The sequence below is a fragment of the Rhopalosiphum padi genome, chromosome 4 (assembly GCF_020882245.1).
Source record: "Rhopalosiphum padi isolate XX-2018 chromosome 4, ASM2088224v1, whole genome shotgun sequence".
Taxonomy (NCBI): domain Eukaryota; kingdom Metazoa; phylum Arthropoda; class Insecta; order Hemiptera; family Aphididae; genus Rhopalosiphum; species Rhopalosiphum padi.
Window position 1 is genome coordinate 33119758 of NC_083600.1, and position 13778 is coordinate 33133535.

Genomic DNA, 13778 nt, shown 5'->3' on the forward strand with positions numbered 1-13778 from the left:
TAAAATTGTAATGATAATGATTAAAATTATTTTATTATTGGATACAATTTAATTCATGAGTATATTTAATTTTATATTACAGCTAATATTGATGATAGTGCTTCACTGCCTGGAGTCATAATAGTCATCAAGTTGTTAGCTAGTTGTTTTAAGTTAACTAATCGTTTTTCATGTTCATTGAGCTCATGTTCTGAACCTGAATCTGACATGCCACTGTCAGAAGCTGACCCAAAACATCCAGATTTTTGGTTTCCACCAACCACACCATCATCACCAAAACTTTTGAATTTCATCTCAAGCTCCATTAGCTGTTTGTCACACTCAGCCCATGTGATCAATGCATTCTGATATCTTAATATCTCACTTTCTAATCTGTAACCATGAACACAGTTGTAAATATAATTGTTTATAAGATAAGGCAAAATAATATTAGTATTTAATCAAGTATTTGCGCAATGATTCTACTTATTATGTTTTACTACAGTATAATATTATTTTGCTTTAATTTAAATTATTGTTTATCAGAAAATATGAGAAGTTATAAACTATTATCAAATACACCAACAACTAGGTATTGCCCGCCAGACTTAAAAAATATATACAGAATTTATGAAAAACATCCGGATCTACCAGAAATATCAATTTGTTGTGCAAGTCGAATAAGTAATAGATTTATGTTGACTGAGAAAATTTGCATAAAAAAATTTAATCCACAATTTATCAAAGTAAATGCATTTTAAGTATTTTTTATCAATTAAATAATACAGGTATATTATTTATACATACACACATATTATATATACATAAATATTGTAAATAATGGATAAACATTGTTTACACTTTTTGTCCAATACATAATACATGCAGTTTAAAAAACAATTATAGTACAAATATGGACAAAAATGAATAAATTACAACAAATAATTTTAAGGTTCAAAGTTGTAATAAAATAATCAAGTATCGAGTGCAAGCCTTATACACACCTCAGTTTGAAAATGAAATCAATGGAGTGTTATTGATTGAAGTAATTAACTTAGATCTCAAACATTATTTAGCATTAACGATTTGATGAAAATTGTATGTAGATAAATGGAATTCCTAATACGTTCTTTAATGAAACAACAAATTATTACAACACATTTTTTATCGAAAATAATAATTATCTTTGGGACAAAAAACAATGCACAATTTATGGCACGAATATAAAATCATCAAATAGGATGGCAATAAATTACTATGAAAAATGGATAACAATATCAAACAATACTATTACTATTAAAAGAAAATGTCAAGAGTTAGCTAAGTATATAAATATAATAAATGCATACAAAAATATTGTTCAGATTACATTTTAAGAACACTAATGATGTTAACAGTGGAAATAAATGGTTGTGTCCAATAAGACAAGATGTGCAATTTTGTGAAGAAGATATAGGTTGTCCAATGATGTGTGACAATCAATTAATTGGAATTGCCAGTCAAAGATATAATTGGAGGACTTGGGCAATGAAAATGGATTGTGGAAATTTGGATGTGGAATTCAGATATTTGTTTTTAAATTGGGAATACGTGAATTGGATAAAACAAGTCATTGGGACAAATCCTTAAAATTTACAATATTGAGCTTTTATTTTACAAGCAGTAAAAAAACTTTTTAAGATTATTTGTTTTAAAAGAAAGACCTTAAGTGTCTAATGCTATATAAGTAGTTACCTCTGTCTGGTGTTAGCATAAATAGAATATAGATCTGCGACTTCTTTGTTCATATGATTCAAAACATTATTTGAATCGTTCAAATCATTGAAGTGTCTGTTTAACTCCTCAGTGATGCTCACTATGTTGCGACTACTCCAATAAGTATCCAAACTTGATAATTCAGTCTAAAAGTATTAAGAGTAAATTTATAATAAGTCAAATCCATATTTGTATTGTTTTAAAATCAAAATAGGAAAATTATTTATTATGTACCTTAGCAGTGTGGATTAAGGCTTGGAGTTCGTTTTTGTTTTGTACGTTACTATCTAGCCGGTCATTACGCAAAAATGACATCAAACGACTTTTGATCGCAGCTATGTCGGTCTTTAGCAATTGGATTTTCTCTTGTTTAGAGATATCTAGTTCCAAACGTTCACACTTTTTAACCATACCTGAAAACAGATACAGATAATCCAGTTAGTATAAAATTAACTATATAATAGTGATTAACAATAAAGAATAATAAATTAATATGAGAACAATTATATTATACATTATACAAGATACTATGTATTATATCCATTTAACTTTAAATATAATACATTTTTGTTTTTTAAAAAAAATGCTGAAAAAGTGCATGGGAGTTAGATTAAATTTATAATAAAATATATTAATCTTTAAAATTTAAAGTACTTAGAACACTAAAATGTCGATGAAAAATATTTTAAATTTAAACGCTTATAAATAAAAAAATAATTAATAAGTATCCAACAGTCCAACACACATCAAAATGTTTAGAAAAATATATCTAACGATTATAATATATATATACTTGGTATAATATTATGTTATTACTACCTCTAATATGTGACTTTTTGAGGAAAACAGCCACCCATTAGTAACTCTTTCACATGACTATTATTTTTTTATATTTTCAAATAATTGATTTGTATCACATTTACTTATTGTCCCCCAGTGGTATAAATTGTAGATTAAATTAAAAAATTAAATTTACAAATCAATAAAATAACAATAAATAACTTAGAATATTATCATAATATTGTACTGTATTTCAATTCTTAAAAGAGAAAAATCCATCGTATGAGAGGATATTATAACACCAAACGCGCATTATATAATTTTTTTTTTGTCTTGCACACACGTTTTTTTACCTTCGTTGTCTGTTACGCAAGCTATAGTGTTATTTAGTTCGATGATGCATCGTCTCAACGTTTCCGTCTCTTTAGATCGGTAATTTCTAACCCTGTCTTTCATAACGTCAAATCTCTGGTTGATATCAATTTCGGGAAACTCGTCATCAATGACAGCGGACGATTCGTCAAGACAGGTAGCCGTGGTTCGATAAAAATTCGACTTTTTCGGGGTCGATCGGTGAAGTCGTTCTAGGTCATTCTTTATTTGTTGGAAACTCTCGTCTAGGCTACAGTCAAAAACACTGGAAGAATCGGTTTCGTCCGGGCTTGTGTCGAATTCCAATCGCTGTGATTCTAAGTCGAACAACGGCGTTTCGAAATCAGACATGTCGCCGTCGTTGTCCGGTTTGTGGTCCATGTGGAATTATTATTATTATTATACTTCACAATTCGCACGCGGTTATTCTTTTTTTACGAGCCCGCCAGCACCACGGAGTAGTTGTTTTATAAATAGAATTGAATATACCACAAATATCTTTTCTAGCGGTTCTAGGCCAACGTATTCTAGGTTACTTTGTCGTCATTCGCACGAAGTAACCAGTAAATTGACATTTGTCTGAAATATACATTATTATACATATATACAACCATATAGGTGTTATGCAATTGTTCGCATTTTTATAATACAGTACGGTCCATTCTGTGTTTTTTGTAGTTAACTTTTTATTATTTTAACGATTCACTCATCGCGATTTGTAATTTTTAAATCATAAACTACCTTTTCCTTTAGAAAACAAGACACTAACAGGCCATAATTATTTTGAGTTAACATACAAAAAAAAAAAAATATTTAATGACAATTCGCAAAACGTTCGAAATGTATACAATTGTTGTTGTACAATAGATTTATAGATTTAAGTATAGAATTAACAATTACTTGAATTACTTAACTAATAGTTAATACTTATGAGTTATGAGTGTAATAAACTTATAACTTAAAAATTGTAAGTTATAACCCTATCGGCTATCACCATACATCAGCTTTATCAACGATTAATAGCTGAACCATCAGGTGACTGTCTGATGTCTGTCAATTGTTGGTAGTATTTAATCTAAAAACTTCAAATTTATTATCAATACGTATCTCATATTTTGTATGGAAGTCAAATACGTGATCTATTTATATAAAATGGGAAAATACTATTTAATTAAAACAAAAAATGTTGTTGAAATCAACAAATCATATTTGTTCACTATTTTGCCATTTTTATGCTATTGCCTATTGTGTGTGTATTGTGTAGTAGTGAAAATGAAGCGCATATACTATCTCAAAAATGTTATTTTTAAATATCCTTTTATACAATTTTAATGAATTAATAATAATATTTAATACAGGTATTTAATTTTTACAAAATATCGGAAATTAATTGCGTAACAGTGTTCAAAAAATGATGATTTTTAGCAAATCGTTTTTAATTTATGAAATATTAATCATTAACTAAGCTTAATTTTATTACAAACAAAATATCTCAATATATTGTTATAATTATTAATTTATATTTCAGTTTTGTTAAGGCATAATATAAAAATTACCGAATTAGTAGTAACGGATGGTTCGAATTTAAAGACCTTATCATAATAGTTCTTTACTCTATTAAATCCTAAAAATTGTTAATCGGATAAATTGTTAAGAAATGTTGGTAATGTATAACAATATCCAAGAAAATGCTTGATTGGAGGTTAACAACTGTCGAAGAAACATACGCAAATTATATACACATAAATTTGTAAAAATGTAATTCATACATATAATTAACATAAAATAACATTCTTTTGTTCGGTGAAAACGACGGATGTACACATTTTACATATATGTATATCTCGAATGTTAAAACTGAATTTAATTAATATAATCAAAAATAATTTGGTTATTTTAAAAGATAGTGAGAGTACAAAGATTTAAATTCCCAATACGTGCAAAAAGTTAAACGTTTTGTATAACAACTCCATAATATTATGTCTATAAAAGGAAAATACTAAATAAACATAATAGAAATTTAGAAATTTAATTTAACATACAAGAGAATAATTAAGTTTGTTTTCAATTTTTAATTTTATAAATTTATAATACGGGTACATAAGTATATATATATAGAACAATAACATATCATATTGTGAAAAATACAAACAATGGAATTATATTCTTATATGTGTTTATAAAAAAAAAAACTATTATTTTTACTAAAATATAATCTCAAGACAATTTAGATAAATTAAATACTGGCCATTTTTAAACAATAAACAAGCGTTATAAATTATAATGAATAGTTAAAACAAAATACTTAGATTGTTTTATTTATTTTTTAATAAATATGATAACTAGTAGGATATTGATATTCTATATTTCTATATATTTCTAAACTACAGATGACCGATAACAAAAACAGATGTGAATAGAATAGTACGAAAGTACTCATTGATAATACATTTAAAAACGAATCTATATAATATACGCGTTTTAAGGATTAAGTGAAAAACATTTTTAGAAAAATCCATTTGTTATCTATTAATAATATAGTATCCACTTAGTGATTAAAATGTATGGCACTAAGGGCTAAGGGCTTCATATTAACTAAGAGATGTATTAAAAAATGTTTCCTGCGAGGCGATGATTGTGTTTTTATACACCGACGGGGGCCCTTGAAATGTTTAAAATTTTATAAATAGGGTCTCGAATAGATGATTTATTATTATATAATATAAAGTGCACAGGAAGTGGCCATATAATAATCGTGTCAGTCAGATATAAATAATAACATTGAACTTTTTTACAATACACAACGTAGAGGGAAACCGAAAGAACAGTAAAATCGGAAAAAGGAATCTGAAATAAGTTATATAAGTTAAACTACATATTGAAGTTTTTAATAAAAGATGTAATTAATAATTTAACAAAGGAAGTAGGCACAGCTTAATATATGGGAAACATATAATAGTTTGTGTGATTATTAATGGGTTATCGATTATATTGAGTTTAATTTCGTTTTACTAAAGGATGTTGTATTTAAAAAAAAAAATAACTAGAGATAGATCACGAAAGGGCGTTAATTATTAAATTTATAGTTATTGAACTTAGACAAATGTTCAATGTTTATTTATTGTGTATGTTATTCAATATAATACATGTAATACTAAATATGTCGGAAGTTTACGCCGCATGAAGTATAAAATAAGAATGTTGTCAAAATATGAAATATATTATTATTTATAGCTGATATTAAATAATCTCTCAATCGAGTAATAATATTTGAATGAATAACTGCATGAAACTGAGTATTTCACCTATAAGAGTTTAAACAACGTGCAGGGTTATCTTATCATGAGAATGACAATTGAACATTGATACATCTAATACAAGCACACTATCAAAATAAACATGAAACTTAATCGTTATTCGTTAGATTCATCACATCGATATATCAATTATCGTAGAGTGAAGACACTGTCACTAATGGAAAGCGGAAATATCCGCTCATGTATATATGTCTAAATTTCAATCAAATATAATTTTTTAATGCACAAGTCAAAAATGCATTAGTGGCGGATTTTATGTGTGGAACTTGAATAAGATATTTTTAAAAACATCAAAATTTGAACTAGTTAGTGATATTTTTTTAAGTAACTTAGTAAAAACTAAGTACGTTCAAGGACAAGGACTATTACTAGTAAACATTTATTTCAATGCTTCAAAGTTAACCTGCTCAAAAATTTGCACAAACGAAAATTCATAATATCTTAGTACTTATTTCGACGAATGCCAGAATGAATCTGTACGAATTATTCGTACCTACTTTTTAAATATAAGAATACTGTGGGGTCGAAATTAATCAACGTTTATTATTATAATATAACTATACAATATTATAATATTGTACATTTGTACAGCTGAATGTGTAGAATGTAGATTATCATGTAGTTATCATGCCTCGAACGGTACAAACTGGTCGTGTAATTACGCGTCAGAGGGCAGAGCCTGTTGATTCCAGCGTCTCCAGGTAGGTATATCCCACGTTTCTATGGTATTGACGAGACAGCACGTGGTGTCTGCCGAATGCTAAAAATGAATGCTATTTATCGAGTATAACGTTTGCACGTGACAAGATTTTAGATCGCCATTATTATTTCTATTATTATTCTATCATCGTTTAAGTTGTTGACACACATAATATTACCTATTATAGTATTATGTGGAAGTACATCGTACATATTATTATGTACGTTGTCGGTGACCGTTTAGAAAAATAAAAATAAAAACACAAAACATATCAAAATGGACCGCACCGATTAACATGCGGTTAAGATTTATTTTTGTGTATACATCGACCGTCGGCACAAATATATTGAATTGTCGCGCGCGTACGTTTATGAATAATAATAATTAATAAGCGTAATAAAAAACCACGTCTCGCAGATGACTGTACCAAGCCCCGAAGAATGCACACAAGTGCATAACACATTATTTCAAAAATTATTATTATTATTATTATTACTACTATAATATTAACCCTTCGCGTGTGAAAAAAATACGTCCCCGTAGACTCTTTAACGACGCGTCGATGAAACGGTGGCGATGTTTAAAAGGGAGGGAGAGAATATTTAATGAAACGGTTACTGAATGCGTAAACAAAATTTAGACGTCTGCGAGGTCGTAGTCCACGGGATAACGTGTTGTAATGTGTTACGAACACAGTTAATAAATTAAAACATGTTTATAGTGTTTATACAGTATATTGGAATATTGTTCTTACGGTACATGGAATTGTGAACAATGACGGTAAAATACGGAGAGGGAGAAATCCCCAGAATGCATAGCGATGTGAGTCGATTATTAAATTGTTTAGATATCAAAAATTCAAAAATATTCCGCCAATAGAAAAATGGACATTTTTAACATAGATTTCAAAAATCGGCAGGGTTCTGAATGACTTCTTGGTACGATTTCGTCGTAGACTCCAGCAACTTCAGTTTTATCGAAATACTAATACAGATCCTCTATTACAAAATTATTTATGTAAATTTCGTTTATCTCCCGATTGACTTTGGAGTTTAGCGATGCGTGTACTGTACTCACCACATCATATTATGATACTCGCACACTTATTATAAGTAATAATAATAATAATAATAATAATAATAATGGCCGTCGTCGACGTAATAATATTATAATAATATGATAATCGCATTCTGTCGGAATTGACGAGGCAAGACGATAGGCAAAACTCGGAACGTAAAGCCGGGTTTCTACTATAGTGTCTTATCGTGTTCTATTTATTTAGTAATATGTCGTAGGTAACAAAATATCGGTAACACATTACTCACAAGTCAAACATACTATTATATTATTTGTATTCAACACTACGCGACACGATATAGTGGAAACCCGGCTTAAAGCTTATAACTTATAAGTATAATGTCGACGGTCGTTGTTGGATAGGACACTAGTGATAACATTTCAAGAAACATTTACAAACTTGAATGTAACGCGACGACTGCGTGACACGAGAACACGAATAGACGTACATGATAAAAAACGGAGAAAACAATATTTAATCACAAGCACCAAGAAAAAAAAACAATAATATTTTACAATATTAAGAACGTTAATCGCAAGACGCACGCGGAACAAATTGCAAAGCAACTACTAGCACAACGACTAACGGTTCGGCTGCTGCTGATTGACTGAATCTGATATCTGAATTACCAAGTGTGGCCTAACGACAAGGCGGCGGCTGGGGCGGCGAGTGGCGACGGCGAACGAAACGCGACGGCGACTCATAAAGCACGCGCGCGTTCGTCGAAACCGCGGTTCGGTTAAGTCTAGCCTAACTTCAACCGTGGTCGAAATGCACGCGCACGAGGAGGGTCCACGAGGACGATATTAATTTATTTCATCTCGGCGGCGATTCCGTCGTCGCGTTGAATACGTTGTTATCAAACGGAAGCATATTAGAGGGGTAGAGCGTGCGGGACATGCGTTTTATTGGCGCGTAACACCGTCAGACACGTCAGTGGTTCCCAAAATGGTCAAATGGGTTGACGGTTCAGGGATCATTATAATACATTTGCAATTTATAATAGTTGACTATAGATCCAGAAAAATGGTACTTATATAATTTTTTTGCTAAAAATATTAAAATGTCTGCTCTGTTTAAAATTTAAATACCTTTTGCTCGATTCTCTACAGAAAATTGATTAATAGATTCGTATATTATTTACTAACTCAATAATACAGCGAACGTTTTTGAACTAAAGTATGTAGAAGAAAACGTGACTATATTCGGTTCGATTTAATTATCAACAAGGCAATGAGTTTTATTGTGTAATTAGATTTTAGAATGGCGGTGACGATGAGTAAACTTTTTTCATAGGTCTTTCTCCTCATTTGGTATACCTACCGAAACATCTTCAGAATCCAGAGATGTCATAGCCACGTGAATTTATAGTTATTCACAGGGCTATTTTAAGATTTAAAGTTAGACCATACTCTATTCTATGTCATTTACTCTTTTTCATTTTATGTATCTACTAATCTACTGATGACTCGCCCATATATTTCATTTTGAAATAATTAACCAGAATCTGCGCCCCTTTCTAATTTTATTCCTCTACATAGTTAATTACCTATACGACTATACCTAATAATAAAATGATATTTACAGAAACGCAATTACTCATTGTAGTATTGTACTACTCATTATTTTATTACTAAAATTATACCTACTCATTTATACTCATACCTATATAGAGATCAGCAAGGTTGAAAAATACAAATATTTCATTAAAGGCTGTTATGATTTATCGATTTAATAGGGAAGACTGTTAAAATTTAAAATCGTAAACTTTTTACTATAACTGCTTAATTTACTTAATTAAGTTATTAATTATTATTTATTATATATTTATATGGAAATATAGTTATTATATAGTTATGGAAAAAATAGAAACATAGAGATCAGATACTTATAAATTATAATATTAGATAATAAAGTGTTAAAAAACTAACAAAATGTTAACATGTAGCTATAATAATTAAATTTTTTTAATTTATATACTAATTTAATTTATCAGATGTAAGAATGAAATCATGTTTATGGTAATGTATAAAATATAGACATAAATAAAACGCTTATATACTTTATTATACTTATAGATATAAATTATGATAAAACGTCAATAAAAAATTATGATCGAATGTTTAGTAAGTAGCAACGACACGATACCAAGGTTTATATGAACATTGAGCGTGATATATTAATAAAGCTTTATGGTGCATTAATATTCGATTAAATATATTATTATATACGTCATAAATGTATATCACATAAAAATAAAGTAGGTACTTAAAATGTGTTCATAGACGTGCGAACCCCCGACATGTAATTGGGGCCCAAAAATTTAAATCTTATAGCATATAATGTATGTGTCCGTATTTTAACTAATGTTACTAGAATAAAAATGGTATTTTTTCTAAAATATGTCGTAAAAAAAATATGTTTCGGGATAAAAAAAATAATACAACGTATAATATTTTAAATTTGCGTGATAAAACTTATTATGATTATAACAGCTAGATATTATTGACTACAAAAGTAAAAATAATAAATATGTATTGCAATTATCTTGAAAATAGATTTTAGATTCAACTATCTAATGAAATATAATATTACTTGGTACTATAGGTAATACCACTGGTTAATATGTGATATAATGTAAGTAATATTTATTTGTGCATTATAATTTACTAAAATATGTATATGTCTTGTTAAGAGAGGACCCAAATTAAGAAAAGGGCCCGAAAAATTGTAGGCACCCTCGAAATTCAAGTCTACGTACTATGAATGTGTTTAATGTTTATAAATTTTTATTATATAATATATATAGACTACAGAGGAAAGTATAATATAGGTACACACCATGTATTATATTATAATATTAACGCATTATATTGTAAATTATATCATTTCTGTAATATTAATAAAAAAAATGTATTATTAATTATTACAATTGAATAAATTAATCCAATAAAAAAATCAGCCACTTAAATAATAATTTGTAAAGTCTAATTAAATTGCATAAGTTATTATATAGGTATAGGTATAATTATTAATTAACATGAAATTAAATACCATTTAGGTTTATCTTTTTTTTTATGTGAGGGGCAAAGCAAACAATTGTTCTTGTGTCATGGTTAAATAACGTAAAAGATAAGTTTTAAATTTCAAATATTGGAGTACCTCTTATGTAAAATGTATTTTGACATGGATATTAGATAAACCAGTGTAAATTACATCAAGATTTGAGATCCAACGGCTCTAAGGCCGCGGTATTTATGTCAAAAGTAGTATAAGAACGTAAAACGATGTATATCAACATTATTTTATATATATAAATATAATGTATTTAATATATATTATAATTTGTACTTCTTTAAATCGTTTACTATAATGTATTAAACAATTTTTGTAATAGCGACTAATGAGTAATGAGTAATTACTAATGAGCATTAAAAAAAATGTTTATTATTTAATGTATAATGTTCAAACTTAATTGAACCAACATAATAATTAGTGTAACCATGCGTTGAGGCTTTTTTTTTTTAAACGTAGCCACGTAGGTACAAACCTATGAGATATAATTATATTTTAGTACTCATATACAGAGCCAACGTTCCGAGGTAACAGTTATAATTGTTTACAATAAAACTTTTCTTACCATTCTATTGTTATATACAACTCTATAATGTCTCTATGTATCACGCTCTAATTGATCATGGTGAGGTGTAACGTTGGGTTGATAATACGTCAACAGTCAACACGATAGTAATAATATCAAATATATCCTAAACATCAAAAAGTATACGTGCACAATTCATAGATCGATAAAAATCGTTTACGATGAAATTTGTCATAGAATTGCAGTACTTATTGTACGAATAGAGTTCAGTAATTCATCACCGCGTAATCAATAACCTACTACATAATTATATCTATAATATATAACTATATTATAAATTCACTATTATAAAACCTATATTAAAATGTATTTAAAATTTAAAATACTGTATAAAAAAATGTATTCAAAAATAAAAATTGTTTCAGAGGTATAGACATTGAGAAAATTGTCATAAGTGGTAAAAAAATGAAAAATCGAAAAAGACGCGCGATTATGTACCTTTAGGGGAAAAATAAAAATGGAAATTAAAAGCTTAAACACCATGTATAATATTATGGTAGATGATTGGAAATTTGGAACTTGGTACTAAAGAAGTATATATTTATATGTCAAAGTTAAGTTAAGTTCTGTTAATAGTTACAAAGAAAACTACTTATACTACAATGTATTTATAAAATTAAAATTAGAATATTTATTTAAAAAATATCATTATAATACATTTATGTATATATTTTTGTTTATACAGTTATACTTATAATACAAACAAGATGAGATAAATCTGAAAACGAATAAAAGAGAATTATGTTTATTTTAAATAAAAATGTATCAATGATAGTAATTATAATTTCTATATAACTATAAAAACCAGAAATTCCGTTTACCCACGCGGCCACACTTACTTATATATGCGTACAACTATATATATGGTATAGTACCTAATACCTAAATAGTATACACATATAATATACATATAATTACAGTTCTAAAACTGATTATCGTCGCCTTATTGGCGGAATAGTGTATTTTATATAGCGTTAGAATTCAAAACTATTCCGTAGGTTTGAAGGTGGGCGGTAGCTCGAGGCCGAAATTAAGGTAGAAAAAAACGAGATTGGCAGTTGGCATATTATCTATACTTATTTTTCGAAAGTTGAGATTTGTTTGTTCATCTCAGTTATTCACTTACTGCTACTGTTGCCAGTTCTGTGGGGGTGATGAATGATAGCTAAAAAACGAAAGAAAATAATATCGACCTTTTTGTATTGAGGAGTTCGGGGTACGCCATTATAATATATTAATATATACTCATACCACACAATATGACAGTGGGTTCGGATTGACAAAAAACGATACATACTAATAATTATTTACCTTTGATCATGGTTTGCGTGGCTGCGTGCGCCACTTCCACCCGGATTGCCATTTACGGATTGTCGTCAATTAGAACCACATATGGACGAGAAATATTGCATAATAACAATAATAATGATGAATATTAAATTTTAATAATAAAGTTTTGCACAAATCGCGGGCGAAAACAATACACGGGCATACAGCAACGTTCGTCTGACGTGCCACACTGCGCTAGCGCTTTGGATGAACTGGTTCATGATGGCATATATTATTATATTTATCAGCGCGAAACGGTAGCGACAACAATGAGCCAGGCAACAACGAATGGAGAACGGACGTAAAAGTATTTACAAAAAGCGATAGATATATTATGTAGGTGTACACCGACGTACATCTACAATTATTACTAATACAGGCTATATAATATTATTATTGAGAGCTATTGCGAATCATAACACTGTATACGGTTATAATAATATTATCGTGTAAGCGGCGAACGCGCGATCACCGAACAGGTGATTGCGATACTACACAGACCGCGCAAAACGCGTGCGCCACGAGAGGTTCTCTTGTGAACACACACGGGAGTATAAATCATAATACAGGCAGCCGCAACGCCACAGAGCAGGTGGGGCGCAGCCGTCACTCGCCCGCGACCCGACGAATACTATTATGTAGTGTATATATTATATTCCTATATATTACTAGCGGCTGGCACTTGGGTGAGTAATATTGTCAATATATATATATACATATTATATACACATCAACGTCGCGATAATATGATATTATATACCTATTATATATATAGTACACTAGTACCTGTACAGCGTAACTACAGAC

At 29.0% G+C, this 13778-nt stretch overlaps 2 protein-coding genes across 4 annotated transcripts in view; one reads left to right on the forward strand and one right to left on the reverse strand.

Moving 5' to 3' along the window:
- LOC132929656 (uncharacterized) overlaps positions 1–13778 on the reverse strand; it is a 163117-nt gene that overhangs the window by 12684 nt on the left and 136655 nt on the right. For all 3 annotated transcript variants that reach the window (XR_009662131.1, XM_060995162.1, XM_060995163.1), the window contains 3 exons: positions 1969–2147; positions 1714–1880; positions 81–372 (listed from right to left, as the gene is read on the reverse strand). Coding sequence is in view for 2 of the 3 variants with exons in the window: in XM_060995162.1 (XP_060851145.1) it covers positions 81–372; positions 1714–1880; positions 1969–2147 (638 nt within the window). In the remaining variant the exon portion in view is untranslated. The remainder of the gene's footprint in view (positions 1–80; positions 373–1713; positions 1881–1968; positions 2148–13778) is intronic.
- On the forward strand, positions 456–1608 carry LOC132929659 (uncharacterized). Its single transcript, XM_060995165.1, has 4 exons — positions 456–725; positions 932–1024; positions 1086–1303; positions 1377–1608. Exons 1-4 carry the CDS (start codon positions 456–458, stop codon positions 1606–1608), a joined length of 813 nt encoding a protein of 270 aa, XP_060851148.1.